General features: G+C 46.3%; 1 protein-coding gene across 13 annotated transcripts in view; it reads right to left on the bottom strand.

Annotated features, from left to right (window-relative positions):
* Positions 1-26,196, bottom strand: part of Gtf2i (general transcription factor IIi) — an 82,549-nt gene that overhangs the window by 14,347 nt on the left and 42,006 nt on the right. For 7 of the 13 annotated variants that reach the window (XM_041649289.1, XM_041649291.1, XM_041649292.1 and 4 more), the window contains 10 exons: positions 24,986-25,042; positions 23,010-23,072; positions 17,344-17,457; positions 16,437-16,502; positions 14,215-14,398; positions 12,028-12,086; positions 10,350-10,421; positions 4,115-4,298; positions 3,174-3,232; positions 1,682-1,753 (listed from right to left, as the gene is read on the bottom strand). In XM_041649289.1, coding sequence (XP_041505223.1) covers positions 1,682-1,753; positions 3,174-3,232; positions 4,115-4,298; positions 10,350-10,421; positions 12,028-12,086; positions 14,215-14,398; positions 16,437-16,502; positions 17,344-17,457; positions 23,010-23,072; positions 24,986-25,042 — 930 coding nt within the window. The remainder of the gene's footprint in view (positions 1-1,681; positions 1,754-3,173; positions 3,233-4,114; positions 4,299-10,349; positions 10,422-12,027; positions 12,087-14,214; positions 14,399-16,436; positions 16,503-17,343; positions 17,458-23,009; positions 23,073-24,985; positions 25,043-26,196) is intronic. The other 6 variants (XM_041649294.1, XM_041649295.1, XM_041649298.1 and 3 more) reach the window with 2 other exon arrangements.

Below are 26,196 nucleotides of genomic sequence, written 5' to 3'. Positions count from 1 at the left end.
AAGACAGCTAGGCAATTAAGAACACTTTCTGCTCTTGTAGAGGACCCAGGATTCAGTCCCCAGCACCCACACAGTGGTTCAAACCATGCATGACTCCAGTTCCAGGCATCCGATGCCTTCTTCTTCTTAATTCCACAGGCATTAGTTACACATGCATACAGTAGACAAAACACCCATATACATAAAATTTAAAATATCTAGAATTTTAAAAATGAATTCAACTCTACCTTTTTTTTTGTTGTTGCTGTTTTTCCAGATATAGTTTCCCTGTGCAACCCTGGTTGTCCTGGAACTCACTCTGTAGACTAGGCAGGAGTCAAACTCACAGAGATCCGTCTGTTTCTGCCTCCCAAGTACTAGGCCCACTAACACTGTCTGGCCCACTTATACCTTTTAAAATCAGCAGTTTTGTTTAGTTTTTTTAGCACAGGTTTTTGGTATATAGTGTAGGCTGGTCTCAAACTAATATTTATCCTCCTGCCTCAGCTTCTTAAGAGCCAGGACTATAGCATGAACTACCGTACCCAGAAAAACAAACAGCACTTTAAAAACTATTTTCTCAAAAAATAAATTCTACTTTATGTGTCTGTTTGTGCATCACAAACACGCCTGGTACCCAAGGAGGCCAGGAGTCAGGTCCCCTGGAACTGGAAGTGGAGCAGGCTGTGGGCTGCCCTGTGGGTGCTGGCACCCTAAACCAGACGCTCTGGAACAGCAGCAATGCTCGTCACAATCCAGTCTTCTCCCCAGCTGACAGACAGCGCCTTTCTTTGGGGACACACGCATATAAGGTTTCCCTGTGCAGCCCTGGCTGTCCTGGAACTAGCTCTGTAGACCAGGCTAGCCTCGAACTCACAGAAATCCACCTGCTTCTGCCTCCCAAGTGCTGGGATTAAAGGCATGTGCCATCAGCCCAGCCAATAGACATTTAATCATTTTCAATGCAAATAACAGCCAGGTTATGCCGGGCGGTGGTGGCGCACGCCTTTAATCCCAGCACTTGGGAGGCAGAGGCAGGCGGATCTCTGTGAGTAGAGCTAGTTCTAGGACAGGCTCCAAAACCAGAGAAACCCTGTCTTGAAAAAAACCAAAAAAAAAAAAAAAAAAATCCAAAATAAAAAATGTTTAATAACAGCCAGGTTATGAATCCAAAAGGTCTCCGTGTTCAAGACAGAAGTGAGCAAAGGCCACTGAACACAACATGGGGTTGATGATGTATCTGTGCTGTCCTGTAGGCCCGAATCTTCTGGGAAAGCCGACCTACAGAGGCCAGGCCCAAGATGAGGCCTCCAGAAGAACAGAGCAGATGTTACAGTGTAGCAGACCATGCTGGCATTTTCTGTCACGCTTCCTTCTCCATGACTGACTGGACAAGCCACTGAAACCCGCACTGAGCCCGAGGAACCTGGCAGCTACTCTAAGCTGAAGTAAATGATGAAGGTCATGTGCTCTCCAGGTGAGAAACACAATGGCTCTAAAGCGCCCTGCCAACTGTGACACAGGAGAAGACAGAAGCAGAGAGACATGAAATAACTCTCTGATTTAAGGGGTGAGCTGAGCAACAGAAGTAAATTAAGGCCCTCTTTCTGGAACCTCCATTCATTACGTTCTGAACTTCTAGAATTCATTTGGAACCGGCCACTGTCTGTAACTTAAGATGTAACCACTGTATCTCACTTACCAAACTTCAAATTAAAGATCTCTTCTACCTGCTTGCGAAGCTTGGTGATTCTGACATTCCAATCTTCTTTGACTGGAGAGAAGCAAAACCAAACGTCACCAATAATGCTGCTTACGGTATTGAGACAAATCCCACTGACTTAAGGGCACAAGAGACTGCTGCTGTGGAAGACTCTTCCAGGTGGAATGGGGCTGTTGTCGTCACTTCTCTACTGGGCTGGCACAGAAGGTGCCGGGAGGTCCCACCACATAGTGCCCACCTCTGAGGGTCTTACATTCAGACAAGCACATGAGCACTCAGGCGAGTGAGGAAGGAGTCCCTCTCTCAAGCAAAAAGCAAAGCATCTAACACACGTGAGCACGGCTAACAGGCTAATCTGTCACACACGATGCAGGGGAGAGATGCGGCTGTGAAATTCCTGGGGGAGGTAAACATGTCTCCAACAGATAAGAAAGAAAGTCCTCTAATAGCTTATAAACATCAAAATATCAGCTAAGGAACTGTTTTGTTTGTCTTTCTTTTTCGAGACAGGGTTTCTCTGTGTAGCCCTGGCTGTCCTGGAACTGCTATATAGACCAGTGTGGCCTTGAATTCACAGAGATCTGCCTGCCTCTGCCTCCTGCGTGCTGGAATTAAAGGCGTCTGCCACCCCTGCCCCGCATAAGAAACATCTAAAGTGATTACTGTGGTCCAGCTGCCAGGGTGCAGTGTTGGCACAGTACGATGGCCTAAGGCTCTGGAGACAAGTGGACACCTATATCACTGCGTACAGGGAGTATCAGAGAAGACAGGTGTGGAAATGTAAGGGCTCAAGGGAGGGGTGGAGTGTTGGAGAACTTTTCAGGCATGGTTTGGCTCTTGCTACCTCAGAATCAGGTTCAATGCCACCCTACGCTACAAAGTGAGTTCTAGGCTACTCTGAACAACTTAGAGGGAAAAGGAAGAAGAGTGTTAGGGACATCATTCAGTAGGACAGCTCTTGCTAAACACATGAGGCACTGGGCTTAGTTCCCACCAATATGGAAACATTTTTTTCAAAAATAAAATTATTTAAATAAGGCCGGGCGGTGGTGGCGCACACCTTTAATTCTAGCACTTGGGAGGCAGAGGCAGGCGGATCTCTGTGAGTTCGAGACCAGCCTGGTCTACAAGAGCTAGTTCCAGGACAGGCTCCAAAACCACAGAGAAACCCTGTCTCGAAAAATAAAAAACAAAAACAAAAAACAAACAAACAAAAAAAAGAATTATTTAAATAAAAAGAAGAAGCCAGGCGGTGGTAGCGCACGCCTTTAATCCCAGCACTCAGGAGGTAGAGACAGGTGGATCTCTGTGAGGCCAGCCTGGTCTACAGAGTGAGTTTCAAAACAGCCAAGGCTACAAAGAGAAAACCTGTCTCAACAAACCAAAAATAAATAATAAAAGGAAGGAAAGAAGAAAAGAAGGAAGGACGGGTTGAAGGGCAGACGGGTGGGTGGGTTCTGGGCAACTATACCTGGTGTGTTCGTCCGTGGCTGAGTCACTTCAGTTGTACTGTGAGTCAGGAGTTCTGGCCTGTGAAAGTGTTAGCGACATTAGTGGTCAGAGTATTAGTGGACCAGAGTGTCAAGACTCCCACTCAGCTACATACTGTCAGTTCATTTTTAGTATGGGCCATTCTGCCCTCTTGTGCAGGAAAACAAACCATTTTGGTGACTATTCTGAAAAAAGCAAATTCCATAAAACTATAGGATTATGGGTCTCTGTAGAAATAAAGGCGTGCCAGTCACTTTCTTTTCCAAACCAACTCAACCTGCCACCTCTTGTCCTACTGGAGCTGGACACCTGAGACACTGCTGTCCCATGTCCCCATTCAATCCTGACAAACACCAATGCACATTGCCAAATGACAAGGCAGAAGAAGCCCCGGGAAACGTCCCTGGGATTGAGGCCGGCCTTCTGTGCCTGCTCCTTAACACACATCACCCCCTTGAGAACGCAGCCACTGTACCCATGACAGCCAGGACAAAGGACCACAGTGGACTCTGCTTCAGGACCTTTAAACACACACTACTGCGTGCCACCTTCCTCCACTCAGCCATCTGTGGTGGCATCCTGCTCCTCACACCAGGAGTGCAGCAACACCTGACCCCTTCCTGCCTCCACTGACATCACTGCTCTGGAAGATCCCTTCTCAGGCCACATAGCCCAGGGACAGGCTAGAAGTGTGCCCTCCCTGCATTCTAGATGCTCTCACGTCACCGTCCTGACACAAGGGTCAGGCTCACGAGGCAGCTGCTCTTGGGCCCCATTTGGCACACACCTCAGTACTGTACTAGAGAAACATCTGTTTAATCAGCTCATGTAAATGAAACACTGCATTTATGGTGTACACAGGAAGGACCACTCAGGAGAAAAGATCCATCTTCAAATGGCAGGGGAAAGTTTTTTTCTTACCTTTTGATAACAAATTTAATTCGATTGCCCACTTGGATGATTTTTTCCAGTCTTGGGATTCCATACCACGAGGGGCTTCGGAAAGGAATGTTTTCTGGAAGTCCTTCCACATAGAGTTCATTGGGATGGGCCTCAAATTTTTGGTATGGTACAGCCTTGGCTTCCGTGCTCCCCAAGGCCTCAGCTGCAGAAGATGAGAGCAAGGCAGGAAACTCAGGCTGAAGTCACACACAGCCAATACCCCAAGTGCCCAGCTTCAAATACCACAACTAAAACACAAAACAAGCCAGCCATGGGTGTGAGCCTGTAATCCTAGCACTCAGGAGGCTGGGCTGGGGAATATGGAGTGCCAGGGTTGCCCAAGCCACACAGAGAGAGAGAGAGAGAGAGAGAGAGAGAGAGAGAGAGAGAGAGACAGACAGACAAAAAGAGAGAGAGAGAGAGAGCGCCTATATGGGGGAAGGTTTTAAATCCATCTATTAATCTCTAGTCTGAAACTTCACCCAAACAGTTTTTGTGCACATGTGCAGAACAGAGGTCAACACAGTGTAGTTCCTCAGGCTGCCAATTGAGACAGGCTTGCTCTCTTACTGATAAGCCTGAAACTTTCCATGCAGGCTGGCTGCCAGGACGCTCCAGGTACCCTCCTGTCTGCACCTCCTCACCGCGGAGACCACAAGGGCACACACCACCGAGTCCACCTTGCTTGACAGTGGGTTCGAGAGCTCAAACATTGGACCTCACAGCTCTGCGGCAAGCACTGTAACAACTGAGCTATCCCCCAACCCAGTCTGCCTCAATCCTTCCTTCGTATTAGCAACATCAGAGCAGAAGGGCTCTTGTGTTAGAAAAATCACAGGTGAGGTCATCACCACCGCAGCAGTAAAGGGAATGTGCCCAAGAGGATCAGAACCCCGTGATAGCTCGGATCCATTCCTGTCTTATCTGCTAGATAAGAAAAAATTTAAACCTAATTTTAACAGGCTTTTTATGAAATAAAATCATGCTTGAGTTGACAGCAGTTGAGAGACAAAAGGTGGAAGCTGGCTGTAGCGGCAAAGGCCTTTAATCTCAGCATTCACAGAGGCAGAGGGATTGCTCAGTCTGAGGCCAGCCTAGGCTACATAGTGAGACTTTGTCTCAATAGAAGAAAAAAATGGAAAGAAAAGGGCAAAAGTCAAGTCTGTGAGCTCTCCCTATCGTGACAGTCCCCACCTTGCTTAGTCTGCAATGAGCCACACTCATGGACAGGAACCAGTGCTTCCAAGATGGGCTGGGTCCCCTCCCCTCCCGAGTGGTCTGCACAGTCCATGGGAGTGAACAGGAACGCGCCGGCACCAGTCACAGGCAGTGGACACTGGTGAGGGCGGAGCACACTCCTAAGGGGTTTCAGGGAAGTCGTGTTTCCTACGGCCACAGAAACCTTAGGAAGGGCACCAGAGGCTGCCAATTTCTCAGCAGTTCCCAACAGCCACCTATCCAGATCCACCGAAAATGCCACGCACAAATGGATGGTGGTAGCTGGGAATAAAATTCTGGGTTTTAGGTACACTAAGCAAGCATTCCACCAACTGAACCACATCGTCAACCCTCTTAATATCTATTTTCTCTCTTTAAAAATTTAAAAAATTTTTAAAATTGGGAGCTGGAGAGATGGCTAAGCAATAGAGAGCAGTGGTTGCTCTTCCAGAAGACCTGGGTTCAATTTCCAGCACCCACATGGCAGCTCATAACTTCCTGTAATCCAGTGTCAGGAGATCTGACACCTTCATAAAGACATACATGTAGGCAAATCACACACACACGAAACAAAAATAAATAAATTACAAAATAAAGTTTTCTAAAATTATAATATTGGGGCTCAAAGCCATGGCCTCAGGCACACCAAGAAAGCACCTTAAAAAGAGCCACATCCCAGCCCGAGTCTGTTTCCTCAGCTGTGCTTGGCAAAGCCCAGCCATCTCCCATCGGCCACTTCTCCTTTCCCTTCCTCTTCCTTCTTTCCTTCGCCACTTCTTAGGGAAAGTCCACAACAGCCAACACCAGCGATACTCTGAGGGCGCAAGACACTCAGAACCACATGTCTCTCCCACATACAAACCACCATGACATAATGGTGGCATGCATAACAATAAACAACAGCCATCACTTGATCTTGGCTGCTAAATGTCTAGGAAGGCACTGGCTGGGCACGAAGGAATTTACACCCAGATGGGAAGGAAGGTATTACTAAGGCCTGAGTCGTTGCGGAGTGTAATGCTATTTTGTTTATGTTATAACAAATAAAGCTTGCCTGAAGATCAGAGTGCAGGCCAGGCAGTGGTGGCACACATCTTTAATCCCAGGATTTGGGAGACGGAGGAAGAGAGAATCTCTGTTAGTTCAAGGGCACCCTGGGCTACACTAGACTGAATCTGTCTAAAAGAGAAACAAGCTCACATACTTGGGATGGGATCCCATGTCTTTAATCCTAGCACTAGGGAGGAGGAGATAGCAGTGATATGGCTGGGTAGAAGAGAGGACTATAAGGCAGGACGGCAGTGCGGTATGAGGAAAGGATCGCCCTGTCGGTCTGAGCATTGGGAGAGGTAAAAGAACTCTCTGGTGGCTGGCCACTCTGTTTCTCTGATCTTCAGCAATAACTCTTATATGTGACTCTGGGTTTTTATTATTAAGACCAACTAGAATTCATGCTACAGTGGACAGCCAGAGAAACTGACATGTTTGAGAAGCTTCGACCTCTGATTTGTCAGTAGATGGTATTTCTTTACCACCCAGTCACTACCCAAGTGTAGTGGAAAAGAAAATTTCTGTGGTGAGCCCACAAGTGTCACACAGTGAATGCAGAGCTGACAGATCTAGTGGACTAATCCGCGGGACGCGTGTACGTACACATCCACTTGGAGCCACCCGTTTTTGCAGAGCTACGGGGACACCTGTCCCTTGGATAGAAATCTTGTGAGATCATGGCATTTCCCCTTCTATAGTATCCCAGCAGTGTATAAACTTTTCCTGTAGGGTAACTCGATACCTCCCCCCACACCATTAGCCATGGAATGAAAAGGATTCACTCAGTCAAGCCTTTGTTCTCACAGCCAAAATCTACATAAAGCTAGTCCCCCACAAACTTTCTTTGTTAACACTTCACTGATAAGAAAGGAGCCTCACACAGGAGGCAGTCTGTCTGCTCTAACAGCAGACTCAGGAAGCTGTAAGCCACTGGTCTGCTCTAAAATACTTACTAGTGTTCTGTGTTTACCCTCCACCTTGGTTTCAATTAACATAGGATCCTAGACTAGGAAATTAACTGTTTAGACGGGAAAAAGGCCTGAGTCACTAAAACTAACTTCAGAGAGAAAAGTTCTCACCTGGGCACCCTGCTGGATTCAAAAGCAGGGTCCCCAGAAGAGATTCCTTTTAACTCAACCAGCTAGACGCTAATGCAAATCAGCCTGTAGGTTATTTCCCAGTCACGCCCCCTCTGAGACATATGTCTTGTGACTGTGAAAATGCATGCTTGATACTATTGTTACTGCCTACGGGATTGCTAACTTGTCTGCTAACTTGTCTGCGTGCCTATATAAACTGAACACTGTGGGAAGATCATGCCTTATGCTTCTTGCTGCTTCTTTGTTCCAAGGAATAAAGAACATGTAGTGGTAAATACATGAGCTGATTTCTTTCATTTTACCCTCAGATCCAATTAGCCAAGTTTTCGCCTGCCATAGTGAATCTTTCTGGACCCTGAGAGGTTTAATGGGCTTAAGCTCAAAATAAAACTCGATAAATTTCCTTTCTAAACAGAAACTTAATTTGTTCCTGATGCAGGGAACAGTGAGCAACAAAAGATGTTCTGGGGTTGGGGAGGTAGCTGAGTGGGTATAAGCACCAGCTGCCTTTGCAGAGAGCCTGGATGAGGTTCTCAGGACCCACATGACAGCTCACAACCACCTGCAACTCCAGTCCAGGGGATTCAGGCCTCTTCTGGCCTCCACGGACACCAGACTTTCTAGCGGTGAACAGACACACATGTAGACTGATACCTTGACACTCATACCTAAGATGCCTTTTTTTTTTTTTTTGATTTTCGAGACAGGGTTTTTTTGTAGCTTTTGGTTCCTGTCCTGGAACTAGCTCTTGTAGACCAGGCTGGCCTCGAACTCACAGAGATCCGCCTGCCTCTGCCTCCCGAGTGCTGAGATTAAAGGTGTGCACCACCACTGCCTGGCTTCTAAGATTCCTTTCTTTCTTTAAGGCACTGCAATGTTAACAAATCAAACACATATGTCCAAATGTGTAAGACAAAAGTAAAATATGGTGGCTCACACTTTTAGTTTAAGACCAGCCTGGGATACAGAGCAAATTCCGGCCAGCAAAGGCTGCATGCTGTCTCAAAATGACAATAAAAAACAAACAAAACCATCACCCGAAACAGGAGCTCTGAGGGTGTGAGAGTGCCGGCCTGGTGGGGGGAGGTCCTTCTGTTTCTGTGTTGCTTTTCTTGGTTAATGAATAAAGAAACTGCCTTGGCTTGTTGATAGGGAAGAACTTATGTAGGCGGGGAAGACGGAACTGAATTCTGGGAGGAAGAAGGATGGAGTCAGAGAGACACCATGGAGCCACCGCCGCCAGAGATAGATGTGCTGGAACTTTGCTGGTAGGCCACTACTGTGTGGTGAAGCACAGATTAATGGAGATGGGTTAAATTAAGATGTACGAGATAGGGGGCTGGAGAGATGGCTCAGTGGTTAAGAGCATTGCCTGCTCTTCCAAAGGTCCTGAGTTCAATTCCCAGCAACCACATGGTGGCTCACAACCATCTGTAAAGAGGTCTGGCGCCCTCTTCTGGCCTTCAGGCATACAGACAGAATATTGTATACATAATAAATAAAAAAAAAAAAGATGTAAGAGATAGCCAATAAGAAGCTAGAGCTAATGGGCCAAGCAGTGATTTAATTAATACAGTTTCTGTGTAGTTATTTCGGGGCTAAGCTAGCCGGGCAGCTGGGAAGAACAAGTGGGCCCTCCTCCAACATGCACAAAGCTCTGGGTTCCATTCCCAGGACCACGAACCCCACATGGTCGAGTGTGCCTCTGATCTCAGCACTCAGAGGCAGATGTGATAGACCTCTGTGAGTTTGTGGTCAGCCTGGTTTATATATCACCTGCACAGTGAGACTTTGTCTCAATACAACAAAAATTATAGTAAATCAATAGCACACACCAAGATAACATAAAACACAATCATGGTGACTCTTTAGGAGGCCAGTGGACAGATGCACACCCTGGACCTAATGTCCTTCTCATTTCATATCAACACAATGACAAGGGATCCAAAAGAAAAATGAACCAGTCAAATAGGCACACTGAGTAAATGAGACTGTATGAAGCAATCACTCAGGGCCAAGGTATGGCTTACAATAAAGGATTTGCCAAAATGAGACAAAGCATTTGTTTAGGATGTGGAAGACCAAATCCATCCCAGCCCAAAAAGAAAAATGAAGGTTTATTCTATCGTCACCTATATAGTGTTTTATTTGGAGGTGGGGGCTGGTTTTTTGAGTCAGGGTTCTCTGTGTATGTAGCCCTTGTGGTTCTAGAACTCACTCTGTAGATCAGGCTGGCCTCGAACTCAAGATATCCGCCTGCCTCTGCCTCCTGAGTGCTGGATTTAAAGGTGTGTGCACTACCATTGCCCAGCTGTCTGTTATATAGTTTCTTATATATTTAAATTTTACTAAAAGCAACAGAAAAAACACAAGGTTAAGTTCAAATCATCTCACTTCATTCCTACAATAAAATAAAAGAAACAAAAACCGTCAGGGGCCGGCTGCTCCTCCGGAGGACCCACGTTCATATTAGATGGCTCACAACTGCCCTTAACTCCAGTTCTAGGAGATCTAACGCCCTCTGCTGGCTTCTGCAGGTACCGCCCCCCCCAGGTCACACAAATTCACATGTATAATTTCTTTTTTTAAAAAATATTTATTTATTATGTATAATTTATTTATTTATTATGTATACAATATTCTGTCTGTATGCCTGCAGGCCAGAAGAGGGCGCCAGACCTCTTTACAGATGGTTGTGAGCCACCATGTGGTTGCTGGGAATTGAACTCAGGACCTTTGGAAGAGCAGGCAATGCTCTTAACCACTGAGCCATCTCTCCAGCCCCCACATGTATAATTTCTTAAAAGTTACTCTGTAATGCTTGGTGTGGGAAAAAATATACTTACCAAATTTCTTGCAGAAAAGCTGGTCTACCATCTTCCTCAGTTTGGTGATCCGTGCATACCACTCTTCCTTCACTGGGAGGGAAAAGAGCAAAGTCTCTCAGTTTAACAGCTTGACTTACTCAGGTTGTTCAATGCTGTGAGAACACCCTAAGTTATTTTTCTCCCTGTCTTTGACAGAAGTTATCTCTAAAACTTTGGGAAATTCATATTAATCGTCATGGGGCAACTCCCACTCCATTCAAAGGAACACAAGACAAAGTATGACCTCTTTCCTTCAAAATCACATGACAGTATCTATGGCTCCATGTTCTAAAAAGATAATCTATGTCCTAAATTAGACAGGATTGATGACACATTAACCAACTGACAAATATAGACTTTATAATACACTTTTTAGCAAATTTATTTCTGAGACAATATCTCAGTAGCCCCAGCTGACCTACAACTCATCAAGTAGGCCAGCCTGTTCTAATCCCAAGTACTGGGATTAAAAGCATGAGCCACCATGCCAGGGAGAATACATCTGTGCAGGTCTGCCCAGAAATGCAGTCTGTCTGTCTGTGTATCATAGCTTTTGTTGACCTGACGTAAAACTAGACATACCCAGAAAGAGGGAAGAGGGAATCTTTTGTTTGGGTTTCCCTGTATAGTCCTGGCTATCTTAGACTCACTCTGTAGACCCAGGCTGGCCTCAAACTCAGAGATCCTCCTGCCTCTGCCTCCCGTGCTAGGATTAAAGCCCCCCTCCCACCAGGTAAAAGAGGGAATCTTTTTATTCTTCGGGACAGGGTTTCTCTGTGTAACAATATGGCTATCCTGGAACTCACTCTGTAGACCAGGCTGGCCTTGAACTCACAGAGAGATCTGTCAGTCTCTGCCTCCTGAGTGCTGGGATTAAAGGCATGCCCCACCACCACCGGCGGATGAGGGAATCTTTTTTTTTAAAAAAAATATTTATTTATTATGTATACAATAGTCTATCTGTGTGTATGTCGAAGGCCAGAAGAGGGCACCAGATCTCATTACAGATGGTTGTGAGCCACCATGTGGTTGCTGGGAATTGAACTCAGGACCTATGGAAGAGCAGCCAGTGCTCTTAACCTCTGAGCCATCTCTCCAGCCCCAGATGAGGGAATCTTAATTGAAGAATATTTCCACCAGACTGGCCCATGGGGCTCTGTGGGGCATTCTCTTGACTGCTGATTGATGTGGGAGTCCAGCCCACTGCGCATGGTGCTATATCCCTGAAAGAGTGGGCCTAAGCTGGGTAAGGGGTAGCTGAGCAAGCCAAGAGAAGCAATACAGTAAGCAGCATTCCTTTATGGGCTCTGCTCCAGTTCCTTCCTCTAGCTGCCTGCTTTGAGCTCCTACCTTGGCTTCCCAAATAACCCTCTCCTGGCCAAGTTGCTGTTGGTCAGTGTTTCTCACAGCAACAGAGACGTTTAGAACTATAGCATCAGGCCCAATCTACCAAACTATCTGTGGTTATAAGTAAACAGAACAACAAGTGTTGCTCTTCAATGGGGCACTTGAGTTCTGGGGTGCATGCTCTGTAACAACGCTCGGGTGCAAGCCAAAGGCCTGTTTCTTTACCGCAACCTCCAGACGAGGCCACCACACCCTGAGTGCTCACAGTCCCATGCACACTGCTGGGACTACCTGGAGGCTTGTTACCCACCTCCGGACGCTGGCTTATCCAGCTGTAAGTCTTCCCGTGTAGAGTTCAGAAGCTCGTGTCTAAAAGGAAAGAACCAATGGTGAGAACATGCTAGGCCGGATCCAGGAAGGAGGCAAACAGAGCAGCCGCACAGCACCCAGCTGTGGGGACTGATTGCACTCACACAGCTGGACCTAACTTCACAGGGCTCTACAGCGCAGTAAGTGTGAACTTTCTCAGGAGATGCTTCGTGGGGCCTCTGCGCTCACAGTAAAAGAGTTACCTTGCTATGGATAGTTTAAAATGTTTACAGTAATTGAGTCCTATAACTTTATATTATATTAAAAAATATGTTCTCCCACACATCTATAAACTTTTTTTAAAGTTCTGCACATATTTAACATTTGTATGTGCAGGGCAAGAGACGTGCTGTATTTTTCTGAACAATCAAACAACCCATAAAACCCCTAAACCCTAATTCGCACAGCCCTCCTGTGTGAGCCACTGCGGTGGTGGGGAGCAGGGACCTGGGGACAACCCGAGGCGTCCGGAAGCGAGGGGAGCTAGGTCAGGGTCATTGGACACAGCTGCGCAATGGTGGGCTGTGGGCAGAGCGCCTGCTGATGCTCCAGTGGACAGGCAGAGCAGGGAAACCTCCTGCAGACGCAGGCCATGGACCCCTGTGAACTGTGACCTCTCTCACTCTGCCTAGTTCTGTAGGAAGTGACCCTGACCCTGAACTGTGACCTCTCTTTCACCCTGCCCAGTTCTGTAGGAAGTGACCCTGACCTGAACTGTGACCTCTCTCTCACACACCGCCCAGTACTGTAGAAAGCAAAGACTTTGTTCCATCTTAAACTTTTACTATTTCATTTTTCTCAAGTTTTTTGAAACAAGGTCTATCTATGTAGTCCTTGCTGTCCTGGAACTCACTATGAAGACGGAAAGGCTTCACACCCATAGAGCTCCTCTTGCCTCTGCCTCCGGAATGGTGAAACTAAAGGCCCATGCTACAGAAACATGACTTTCTTTCCATGTCCTGGCACTTTCGGGCCTTCTTAGACCGGCAGTCTTCCAGCTCTCTCATTTTAAATGCATGTCTGCTACTGTACTGCACTGCGTTTCCTAGTCCACATTCCAGCTTCACCTTCAAAGTGTGCAAAATGTTTCAAGGATATAGGAGGTGGTTTCCTCCATTGCTTCTGTCACTTTAAAAAATGCCCTCCTAGATCTTTAAACTTTACTCCGTAATCTTAGCCAAGAGATACGGAAGTGGGGTCAGCAAGATGACGTAAGCTCGCACTGCCAAGCGTGACATCCTGAGGGTGATCATGAAAACAAACTCCTAATGTTCTCTGACCTCACGTGCCCATGCACGCACAAGCAGGCACAGATATAGAAAAGTATATGTAGAAACAAAAAGGGCAAATGATACCCAGCATTGTACAGGTGGCTGACATTTTAGGAACAATGTGCTAGCAGCACCTCCGATGGCCACGCTTGCTCAGCAGACAGCGAAGGAAGCCATCCTCACTACTGCCTCCTTTTCCTGTTCACTCTTCCTTCCAGTTTTGCTTATTTTAATTTTCACTCTTATGCTCACATGTATGCATTCGCTTTTCCAGACTTAAAGGCAACACACAGACGCTCTGGCTACTCTTCCTCACTGAAAACAGTGAGAAAAGGTGATCTGACTGCCTGACTGCAGGCCTACCGGGGGGCAGGAGCTCATGACTCAGAGCCAAGCCCAGTCTGACCTGAGCACGCTTGGATGCACATATTACAAGGGGGAAGACAAGCTGCTGGGCAGACAGCTCAGTAAAGCACTTTCCCCAGAAGCTAGAGGACCAGAGCTCAGATCTCAGCACTCAACAAATGTCCCGAGAGAGCAGAGACAATCCCTGGAGTGAAACAGGCTAGACAGACGAGCTGAATCGGGAACCCTGGTGTTGACTGAGAGAGACCTGTCTCAATAAGGTGGACGATCGATCCACCATGTTAACCTCAAGGCCCACAGACATGTAAGCACACACAAATGCACACAGATCACACATACAAACACAGGAAAAGGGAAGAGCGGAACATAGAGAGACACACAATCATTCGAGCTTTTAAATACAGCCTGTGATTAATGAGTATTTGCCAGCGTTAAAAAAAAATGCATCAACCGAAACAGATAAGAGCCCCATACAAGCACGTGTGTCTTACTTCTTAATCACAAAGCGGATCCTCTCCTTGGCCAGCAATATCCTCTCAAGGCGAGGAATGCCGTATGTCGATGGCCTTCTAAAAGGAATCCCTTCGGGAAGCCCTTCTACATAAAGATCTTCAACATGGGACTGGAAAAGAGGGTATGGGATCGTCACCGGACCTTTGGCTTTTATAGCTTGAGCTTTAGGATGAAAAGAGAAAGGAACCATCATTACAAGACAAGGCTCTGAGCAGACCCCAGGCAGAACGACAACCGAATACGCAATGATGCTTTGTCTTCACAATTCATTTAAGCCAAAACCACAGTGGTTAGTGTGTATGTTTTAAATGGAACTGCTGAGATTTTAGAACATAAACATTCATTATTTATGACTAAACCTCTAAAAGATTTTCTCTTAAGAAACAGGATGGAAGACATTTCTGATCTGCATAATTTATGATAACAACCATTTATGTACCCGGGGGTGAAATGATGCAACAGTTATACAAGTGTCCACAGCCTGTGGCTGGACACCAAATACACTGTCGGCTGGGGGGCTGTGTACATGTGCACCCAATAAACACTGGCATTTGCATTAAAGTTTCAGGTATATCATCCCTGTCAGTGGTTGAGCTGGACACAGCATGAACTCACTAATCCCCTAGCCCTATTTCCAAGTCTACTGAACACAGCGAGAATTCCTCCTTCTCAGCCAATTACCAGCCAACTTGCTTCCAATTCATAAAACATAAAGATTGTTGTGATAATTTCATAGCAGTTGGCACACATTTATTTTCTTATCTAGAAAAAAATCTTAGTGGGCATTGTGATTCCACAACTCAGGAGCAAAGGGATCTCGGTGACTTCTACACCTGCCTGCTCTACATGGTGAGAACTTGTCTCAACCAAACAAAACAATCCAAAAGATTACATTCTCAACAATTCCTTAATTTACACGGCTGGGGAGCACATACTAAGCTACTCTAGCTCAGAACGGTGCTAGTGGGAACATGGAAACACAAAGAGCAAGCATGAACCATCCACCAGCCGGCATCCTGCAAGGACCGGGCTGTCTTACCAGATCTTCAGGGCACACCTGCAGTTCTCATGCCTACTCTGAAGAGGAGGGCAGGAGCATGAAGACATGGCATCCTGGCCTAGCCGTGACCTGTCTGCTGTACCTCACTGCTTCTACATGGACTGTGGCCATGTTTCCTGCTTTGAAATGGGTGAATTAAAAGCACAAACTAAACTCAACGGTGGTGGTGCACTCCTTTAATCTCAGTGCTTGGGAGGCAGAGGCAGGTGGATCTCTGTGAGTTCGACACCAGCCTGGTCTACAGAGATCCAGGACAGGTTCCAAAAACTGTCTCAAAAAACAAAAACAGCAAAAAACACCCACAAACTAAGGCCTAAACACAAGGTGGGAGGAACATGAAGAATACCAAAAGGAAAATATACCATGCTTAGCAAATAAATGATTTTGTAGCTCTAGGGCTTCATTACAGTCCTCAGTCATAGTTAAGAAATATATGTTGGGGGCTGAAGACATGGCCCAGTGGTTAGGAGCAACCGCTGCTCTGGCAGAGGTTCAGCTCCCAGTATGCACAGCTCCCAACCATCTCCGCACGAGGCACATCGGGGGATGGAACATACATGCACCCAAAACACCGAAAAAAGTATAAAAATAAATAAATCTTTAAAAAAATAAGTTTCAGGGCAGTGGTGGTGCATGCTTTTAATCCCAGCACTCAGGAAGTAGAGGCAGGGGGATCTCTGCCTTCAAGGCCAGTCTGGTCTACTGAACATGTTTTAGGAGAGCCAGAGCTACACAAAGAAGCCCTGTCTTGGGGGAAAAAAGTTTTCAAGAGCCAAGATCAACAAATGTAAATCTGTGAATATGTATCTGAGCCAGGCATGGGGGCACATGCCTTTAATCTACCACTCTAGAGGTAGAGGTAGGTGGATCTCTGTGAATTGGATGCCACGCTGGTCTTCATAGCAAATTCTGACAATCAGGGCTACATAGTAAGACTCTGCCTCAAAAAAAAACAAAATTATAGCATGAAGCGACTGTGTGTGTGTGTGTGTGTGTGTGTGTGTGTGTGGTGTATGGTGTGGTAATCTGATCTGGACACTTAGGTTGCTAATATGTCCTTAGAAGAGACAGATGTGTGAGGAGGGCACAGTTCCTGGCCGACCTGAGCAATGGGTTGAGCGGGCGACTCTGCAGACATACCGTATTTTCTCTCAAACAGCTCCTCAACCTGCTTCCGCAGGTCAGTGATGCGTGCATTCCATTTCTCTGAAAATGAGAGGAAGCTACTTTCAGTACCAGGGGCAGCTTGGCACTGGGTGCTCACGGCAGAGACAACTTGCCTGACAGCCTGTCTCAGTCTGGCTATTCCCTGACTTCCAAGGGTCTTTCCTTTTCCTGTGCTTCCTAGGAGCAGTTGGAGGCTGAGGGACATCTGAAACTTATTTTTAGAACAGTCTACAGACTGCCTTTGTAGTTTTTAAACTTCTTAATGTTAGGCGATCAGAAAAGACCAGCCCAGTTAAGCACTGCAAAACAGCGGCAAAGGGAGAGGCCTACTCGGGTCCTCTGGGGCACTGAAGCACGGCAGCTGTGGAGAAGCTCAGCTTTACAGGGAGGCAGCTGCCACTTCCACACGATGCTGAAAACACTCAACAAACTCACATACACGCAAAATCCAGTTAGAGCCAGCAGCTGCAACAAGAACAAAGTGGAGGATTCGGATGCCTTCAACAAGGCTGGGTGGGGTTCAGCACTGGCAGAACACTGGCCCTGGGGTCTACCCCAACAGGAACAAAACAAAGACATTTTCAAGAGTTAAGTGGTCTTCAAAGTATGGGCCACAAAACTAATTCCCCCCTAATATTTGAATGGTCCCTTAGAAGTCCACTGGAACTGGAGGGACAATGAGAAGCAGATGGGAAACAGAGCAAAACTGAGCACTAAGTTCGTAAACGAAGGGGCTCAGTGCTTTGAAGGATAATGGGGTGCCCAGTGGCCAACCCAATGCCATCTACACCGCTTGCTTATAGGCTTCACACAGCTCCACCACCTCCTACATCATAGCCGCCACTGCCCCCCTCTTACCCTCTTCCCTGTAGACACTTACCGAAGTTGAACTCCCTCACTTTGCGCTTGCCAGCATTGGTGGGCTCTGGGACCGGCGGAGGAGGGGGCGGCTCACTGCTCTTTGGCCTCTTGGTGGGCGGGGTGTAATCGTCATCTTGAGAAAGAAAACCCTCATTACTGCGGGAGTCAGCTGAAGCGATGGTGTAGTGGGGAGGACAGCTCTGGGTGCTTGGGAGCTGTCCAATGACCACAGCTGCCCCACCTGCAGCCAGCTGCTCATCCCTCCAACCACTACTCTCTTCTCTAAAAGCCTCCACGACCACAGTTGTGATCGATTTAAGTGTTCCGAAAAAACAGGTTTTAATGGAGGCAGCTATTTTCACGACTAAGAATACAAGTGTGTTATTAGGAAAAAGATGAACCCTGAATGGAAGCCCACAAACGATTCCATCGGCCTGAAACAAGGTGTGTGTGTGGTGCGGGTGGGGGAATGGGGGAGAGGGGGAGAAGGGTGTCTTTCAGGGCAGTCCATGGCACTGGGTTCGCCCACTAAAGCACACACCAGCCTTCTGTTGTTGCTGTTACTTGAGACAGGATCCTCCTGCCTCAGCTTCCTAAAGCACCAGCATCCTGGCTCTGTAAATAGTCTCAATAGCAGTTTCCAGAAGGAAATGAACAGAGACGGTGACTCCCTCCACATCTATGTATAAATACCCATCAGGATGGGAGTACGGTGTACACACAGGTCAGCACACATGCTTATTTCAGTGGCACGGAGGGGACCCCCAAGTAAAATCCATCTCTCAAGTGCACCTGACACCTGGCCCAAGGAAAAACAGCACTATCATCTTCTGGCCCACGGTCAGGACCTATGCTGTCAGCTCCAATACCATGAGCTAAGGTAGCTCACAGAATCTGTATTTAAAGACAGTGCAGGCTTGTCAAGCGTCGTGATGCACACCTTTAATCCCAGCACTCAGGAGGCAGAGGCAGAGGCAGGTAGAGCTCTGTGAATTCAAGGCTAGCCTGTTCTACACAATGAGACCCTGTCTCAGAAAGGAAAAAAGAAAAGTATAAAAAGGAAGATCAGAAATTCAAGGTCATCCTCAGCTAAGCATCAAGTTCAAGGCTAGACTGGAATACAAGTAACCCTATCACAAAAATCAATCAATCAATAAGTATAGAATAAAAATAAATACTACTTAAGGACAACAGCTATCACAAACAACCATTCAAATAACAAAATATTAAGATAATTTAAGATGTAATTGTTATTTTCAAACAGACTTAAAAGAAAAAAATGTCAGCCTTTAATCCCAGCACTTGGGAGGCAGAGGTAGGTAGATCTCGGTGAATTCAAGCCCAGCCTGGTCTACAGGTGAGTTCTAGGACAGCCAAGGCTACATAGTGAGACCCTGTCTTGAAAAATAAAAAACAACAAAACAAAAAGTCAATCAGGTTGAAGCCAGGTGTGGTAGCACAAGCCTGGAATCTCAGCATCTGAGAGACAGAAGTTGTCAAGGTTGAGACCAGTCTTCCAAAAACAGGCATGAAAACCAGGTGTCATGGCACATCATTGTAATCCCAGCACAGAACAGATCAGGAGTTCAAGGCAGGTTATTATATAGTGAGTTCCAGGAAGCCAGGGTTACATAGAGAGTAACCTCAAAACAAAACCACCTCACTTAAGTCAGTCAAACCCATTTCAGAACTCAAGATCTACTGATACATGATTTAAGAAGATAATCCTAGTTGAATATGAAGATAAAAAGGTCGAGGAGAGTGTTTCATATAATTAGGTCAAGTGCCTACAGACTCAACAGCAGCCTGAAGGGCTTCCACCCGCCCTGCAGAGACAGCACCTCCTTCCGATACCACTGCTTCCTTCACACGGTGCCCTGCAGCCTCGAGGTGAAGGTGTGAGCTGTTCTGGACAGCGGCACCCAGGCATGGAAGGCTCTTATACTTGTGGGATGGCTACATGAGACATCCTATTGCAGGCTTCGATTATAGGCAGCAGCCAATCCCCTCAGAATTAATTTCACACACAAAAAGGCCATCTCTGGAACGGGACATCTGTCTACCGTCAACCTTAAGCTTACCAATGACACCACAGCTCTAAATGACAGCTCTCATATGTTAAGGGCAACTGGCTGCTCAGCTGGGCTAGCGGTGAAGACCCCACTCATGCTGAGAGATACAGACACCGTGGGAAGGAAAATGGCTGCTCTACTGAAGCAGAGTAACAGCTGTCAGAGTGTGTCGCTCACTCAGCCCTGCAGCGATGCTCGTGGCGGCGCACAGAGAGCGGCCAGATGGACCAAAGACACGCAGAAATATTTGTATGGCCTTAAAAAAACAGTAACAGAAAAAAGAAGTTCAAGATTGTTCATCCATGAAAACACAACATGAATCAGACAACAAACTCACTTTAGAGCAACTTCAAGCAAAGGGAAATCAAGTCAGGGTCAGAAGTTGGGCTGCAGCACACCAGTGTGGGGAGAGGACTCGGGTCTGGGAGCAGCACCCTAAGGACAGCTATGTGGTAAGGAGAGCTTTCCAAAAAAGGCTCTTTATTAGCTGACGAGAACTCTCACAAAAGCAAGCTACAGCATACGAAGCTCTGCCCTCCCCACGCAATCTTCTTCCCTCAGTGTCCTGAGTGTGCACACACGCCCTACATCATCTCTGCCTATGCCAAAGGAAACAGCATGGTTGAGACGGAGGCCTATACAGTCAGACTGCTCCAAAGCTTCCCAAACACAGCTCACTTCTGTCCGCTGGGACCTGCTAACGGCTGCCTCTTGCCGCACAGGAATCACCACAAACAAAAGCCCAGAAACAAGAGCGCAGACACAGGAAGTGTCAAGCTAAAACACTATAAAATATGACCACGTTTCTGTAGTTGTTTTTAGTTTTTTCCAGATTGGGTTTCTCTGTGTTGCCCTGGCTGTACTGGAACTCGCTCTGTAGACCAGGCTGGCCTCGAACTCATATCCGCCTGCTGGGATTAAGGATGTGCACTACCACTGCCCAACAAGTATTTCTTTTCCTTATTCTTTTTTTTTTTCTATAAACTCCTTGGAAAACGTAGAATGATACAATTGGGGATAACAGCTGCCCACAGGCAACAGGGGTTTTTATTTTTCTTAACCCTTTCTTCAGAATAGAACACATCCCTAAAGGAAACCACGTTTCTTCTCCAGTCACGCGTTTCCTTTACTTTTTAAAAAAGACATTATTATTATTATTATTATTATTATTATTATTATTTTATGTGTATGAGTGTTGGCCTACACAAATGTATGTGCACCATATGCATGCCTGGTGCCCTTGGAGTCCAGAAGAGGACACTGGAGCCCTGGACCTGAAGTTCTGGAAGATTGTCAGCAACATGCAAGTTGTCTGCAGGAGCAGTAAGGACTCTTCACTGCTGAGACCTCTCTGGAGCCCCGTGCTTCTTCTTTGAAAGTGGTTTCATTAATGATAGGCAGAGATTTTTCACATCATTAAACATAATACACAGTAGGGACCTTTCTTTACCCATCCTTTCTGTTTGTTTGCTTGTGTGATTTTGGTGCTATAAGACTGAATTCACTTCGTAAATAATCAATACAATCACTATACCAACTTCACGCCAGGTGTGGTGGCACACACCTTTAATCCCAGCACTCAGGAGGCAGAGGCCATTTGATCTATGTGGGTTTGAAGCCAGCCTGGTCTTCTGGTCTACATATGAATTTTTAGGTCATCCAGGGCGACACAGAGACTTTGTCTCAAAACAAACAAAACCCCAAAATCCAGCTTGGTTCTCCCATCTAGTCCAAAAGCACCTACTTTTCTTAGCTCTATATAAGGAACAAAGTTGACTGTCTCATTTACATGCTCAAATTTTTCTAGGAATTAGGGATTTTTTTAAATTAAAAATTTATAGTTTGGGGCTGGAATGATGGCTCAGCAGTTAAGAGCACTGGCTGCTCTTCCAGAGGACCCGGGTTCAATTCTCAGCACCCACATGGCAGTAACTGTCTGTAACTCCAGCTCAAAGTGATCTGACTCCCTCAGACATAAATGCAGGCAAAACACCAACACACAATAATAAAAAATAATTTTTTAATGTATAATTTACTTATTTCTTCATTTATTGTATGTGCTCGGAGAGAGGTGCAGGAGGTGGGTCCTGGGGATTGAACGGAGGTCACCAGGCTTGGTGACAAGAGCCTTTACCAGCTGGGCCACCTCACCGGTCCCTAATAGGTTTTTAACTAATGGTGACAAAATTTCAACTCTTTAATTGACCACAAAGAATTCAAAGAAGCTTTCAGGTTAATAAAATTATGTGAATGAGGAAGACAAATCTATGCATTAATCTGCTGAAATTGAAACATGAATCATGAAAAGATTTCTTCTACCACGTGAAAGCCATCAAACTAGCGTACATCTTCAATACAATGGAGACACAATAGGACAGGTCACGGAGAGACAGAGAGAGGGAGACAGAGCACACCCAAGCTCCCAAACCAAGAAAGGTTATGCTGTGGTTAGAAAAAAAAGAACTGCTAACTGTGTGGTGCTGGGGAGGTGGGGGGCACGAGCTAGGCAACAAAAGCCTGCATCATAATGCACCTCTATAAATTTGCAAAAACATATCCACACACACGTGTATATAAAAGATTTGTTAGCAATGTCCTGCCACTGCCCCCTGACGAACGGGTAGGTCGGGGAGAACTTTAGCACCTCGCGTCCAGTGCTGTACAAAAAGGCACGACACTGAGGGCCCTCACAGAGGAGTCCTGGGAGACAAGGGGACTAAAGGGAAGGGAAGCCTGGATGGCAGTACATTAATCCCAGCGCTGGGGAACAAGAAGGCAGATCTCTAAGAGTTCAAGGCCAGCCTGGTCAAAAAGTCATTCCGGGACAGCAAGGCCTCATGGTGAGACCCTACTCTAGAAAAAAATGTTTTAAAAAATATTGAAGGCGCATGCCTTTAACCTCAGCACTTAGGAAGCAGAGACAGACAGATCTCTCTGAATACAAGGTTGCCTGGTCTACACAGTAAGCAGGTTCCAGGCCAACCAGGGATACAATACACAGTAAGAGCCTGCCTCAAAACCAAAAATATAAGTTAGTAAGTATTAAGGTAACTTAGATAATGGAAATTATTTTAAATCTTATTTGCAACCATTGCTTCCAAACATTTTCAAAAGACAAATAAGTGGTATTGGGGGAGAGACTTGCTTTCAAATTGACTGACTCACCCAATATGATGGCATATGCCTACAGTCTTAGCTAGTTGGGAAACTGAGGCAGGAGCTGAAACATTTTGAGGCCAGCTTGGGCAGCTTTCTCCTCCCTTCTACTGATTGAGATACTAGGACCTCCAGCTGTTCTTAAATTTCTTCTTTCTTAACCCAAAAGGTCCTAGAATCTGCTTCTGCGTGTGGTCTAGGTTCGGATGTCTTCCCCTCACCCTCCTCAATTACTACTGACAGGAAGCACAGTTTGCTCTACCTCCGGGCCAAGCCTCATTTGCACAGCTTAGATCTGTCACCCAGTACTCCCAGAGCAACTGGGGAGTCCCGCTGGGGCGTGGGCTGCTCTGTCCCCAGCTTCTTTCAGAATGGATGAGATGCAAACTCAGTGTGACCGTGACACAGATGCTCATGACCAGAAGGGAACTCTTGGATCAAGGCTGGAATAACTAACCTTCAATGGTCACCTCAACTTCAGGGTCCTCACTTGTTTCTGAAGGGACATGGTGAGTAGAATCTTGAAAAAAATATAAAATTCTAAAATGACATTCATTATTCAGCATGTTCCGTGTGTTCCAACACTTACTGTCTGGTGCTCCCAAAGAAGCCTACAATAAAATGCAACTGGCGTTTAAATTCATTTCATGTTCATTAAAAGTATTTGACCCTTGATTATAACTAGGGATAAAAAAAAACAAAATGTAGAAAACCGCTCGAAAATGTTAAGATAATACCAAGTTACCTGCATCAGTGGACCAAGAGCCCCATGCTCTCGGAGGAATGTGGTTACAGCAAGCTCACAACTGTTTCCTTGCTATAGCCGGAAGAGGCCAGCTAAAAACATGCTTCCTACAGCAGACACTAAGGCCTCTCTTCTCCAGGAAGCCTACAAGTGGTTTATACTATTAAATCAAAACACAACCAACTTTTTGCAAAGGAGACCTTCATATCAAGAGAGCTCCCGCTGGTACGAGGGCATGCGAGATTGGCTGGGATCGGGGTTACCACACAGAGCGTAGGTGCACAGGAAATGTTAGTGCTGGAAGCACAGGGAGCTTTCATTAGCTGTCTTTCATCCTGCGCAGGCTGAGAGGTTAACTGATTTGCCAATGATGTCTGCTGTTAGCACAGGAATAAAGGGCAGAACCCAAGCGCGCTCAGCTGTTAACACATCAACAGGAGTTCCCTTAGAAACGAGTCTCCGGAGAACACATCAACAGGAGTTCCCTTAGAAACGAGTCTCCGGAGACCTAGTATGTGTTGACAGACTCGGGAAGCGGTGAAGCAGTCTAGGTGCTGGAGGAACCATGCAGGTCCTGTGCAGAGGCCTGTTGTTAGCAGGACCACCCACCCCAACGTAAGACCTGCCACGGAGGACAGATCATCACCCCTGCAAGCCCAACAGGGTGCTTACCACACAGTCACAGGTGAAGAACAGTAAAGTTAGCACAAGTATTTCTGTTTCTGTTTTTCTATTTTAAGATAGGGTCCCACTATGTAGCCCAGACTGGCCTGGAACTCACCATGTAGCCCAGGCTGGCCTCAAACTCATGGGTGATCCTCCTGCTTCAGCCTCCCAAATGCTGGGATAACAGGTGAGCGCTACCACACCCGGCTAGACATGAACTATCTGAGAGAAATGTATTCCTATAGAAAGCCTACTTTTGCCACTGAGTGTGTGCATAGATCAGCCCATGTCTTTGCTAGGATCACCCCTTCACTAGCCAGTAAAAGATAAAATCCGTGATTTCTTAAAACGTGACAACAAACACAAGGAATAACCAGGTTCAGGATAAATTACCCCTGTGTTCTACAAACAGCAGTTAATGGAGGAAGACTGAATTGGAAACAAGAGACGAGGCCGTTGGAGGGCTAAGCCCTCCATGAACCACACTCCAAGCACTCAGCAGGAGGCTCCCTGCAAGCTGGGCAGTTGGCCCTTCATATTCCTCAACCGTGTCCCTGAGTGGCAGCCATTCCCGGGGTAGCTGTGGGTGTTACTGGTGAGAAGACAGAAAACTTCTCAGCCACAAACTTTATCTGTTGCCCTATGAACAAACTGGGAATGATAAGCTATGTTTTAAAATTAAGTAGAATACAACTAGGAACTATTTTAGTTCTAAAATTTTAAAAAATAATAAATTAATTAATTTAATGAAATAAAACATGGGAGTTTTTTCTCCTCAATGTCCTTTCAACAAGGCAGGAGAAAGCTAAAACGAAACAAAACAACCCACTTATTTGGTATCGCCAAGGGCATCACTAACCATGACTGCCAGGCCCAGTGCCTATTAGCACAGTGCAAGCCACCGCACGCCTCCTCTCTAAAAATGACAGTGCTGGCCATGAAGGCACGAGGGCCATCATCTCATCTCCAAACAGATGAGATGCAACAGATACGGTAAAATGCAAGGTCCCTTCTTTCCTAACCTTCTGCTGGCACTTCCACTTCTGTTCCTTCGTTGCCTTCTGAAGAATGATGGCTCCCTAAAAAGAAAATGAACAATATATACTAAACCAGTAAAAAAAACTAGCAGTAAAAGAAGAAAAACTAGGTGACCATACAATTTAGTATAAATAAGCATACAAAAAGATTTAACTCAGTAATAAATTCAAACAATGTTTTCTAACTTAGAAAAATATTTCACTGCTATTTGGAAGCTGAAAACTCGAAAGTGCAAACCCCCAGAAGAAACTCTGCAGGCTCGGGGTTTGGTATTAGTGCTGTCTCACATGCTACAGTGCCGGGATGCTGGGGTCTGAGGAGCCTTACAGCCCAGGTACCATGCTCGTCGGGCAACAACTCACAAACAAAAACACCAAATCAGAAGAAAGTCTGTCTTTCCTAGAGACTTAACAAGGTGTCAAAAAACAAAACAAAACAAAACAAATGAAGTCAAGGCTTATTGTGTGTGGAATGTTCCTTCTTTTCCTTTCTACTATGATAGAAGCTACAGACACTATATCCCATAATTTAATCAAAGTTGTACTTAAACAGTCAAGTTAAAATTTTAGAGACTATTTTTAGTTTCAAAAGCATTTTAGTTCAGGAAATAACCTGCCTGCTTCTGGACATGGGGCATACATCCAGCCGCCTGTTGGGTCAGGCAGCCAGGAGAGCAGGTCATCCTACTACAGCAAGAGGACCAGGCACAGCACGAGCCACCAGCCAGGACACCAAACGGCCCATAGGATCCAGTGCACAGCTGCGCCCAAGTGCATCCTCAATCTCTAAGTGTCTAAGCTGGGGACAGGAAAAGAGGAGAAACACCATCGTGCATAAAGGAAAACAGACACCGGCCAGCACAGGAGCCGTGGAGGGGAAGGCGGCAGGTCTTCTGACAGCTGTGCCCAGCGCACTCCAGCGTTAGGCCAAGGCCATCACCGGTACACTTGACCTGGAGCGTCTCAGAGCTCTGGCAGTGCCCGCCTTAGGTGAGGGCCTCTGTGCTACAGTGCTCTGTGCCACCATGCTCCGACTGCCTCGGGATCACCCCATGGGCTCTGCAGTGGGAACTCACCGGAACTCACAGCTAGGGGCAGACTCTATTCAGAAGCCCACCTGTGAGCCACAGGCACACTGCGCTTCTGCTACACACGTTCTTATCATCCCTTTTCACTTTAACTTTTGCATTTACGGA

This window comes from Microtus oregoni, unplaced genomic scaffold (assembly GCF_018167655.1).
Source record: "Microtus oregoni isolate MIOR12 unplaced genomic scaffold, Mior012 000003F_ref0000135, whole genome shotgun sequence".
NCBI lineage: Eukaryota > Metazoa > Chordata > Mammalia > Rodentia > Cricetidae > Microtus > Microtus oregoni.
This window is presented reverse-complemented; position numbering and strand designations above follow the sequence as displayed.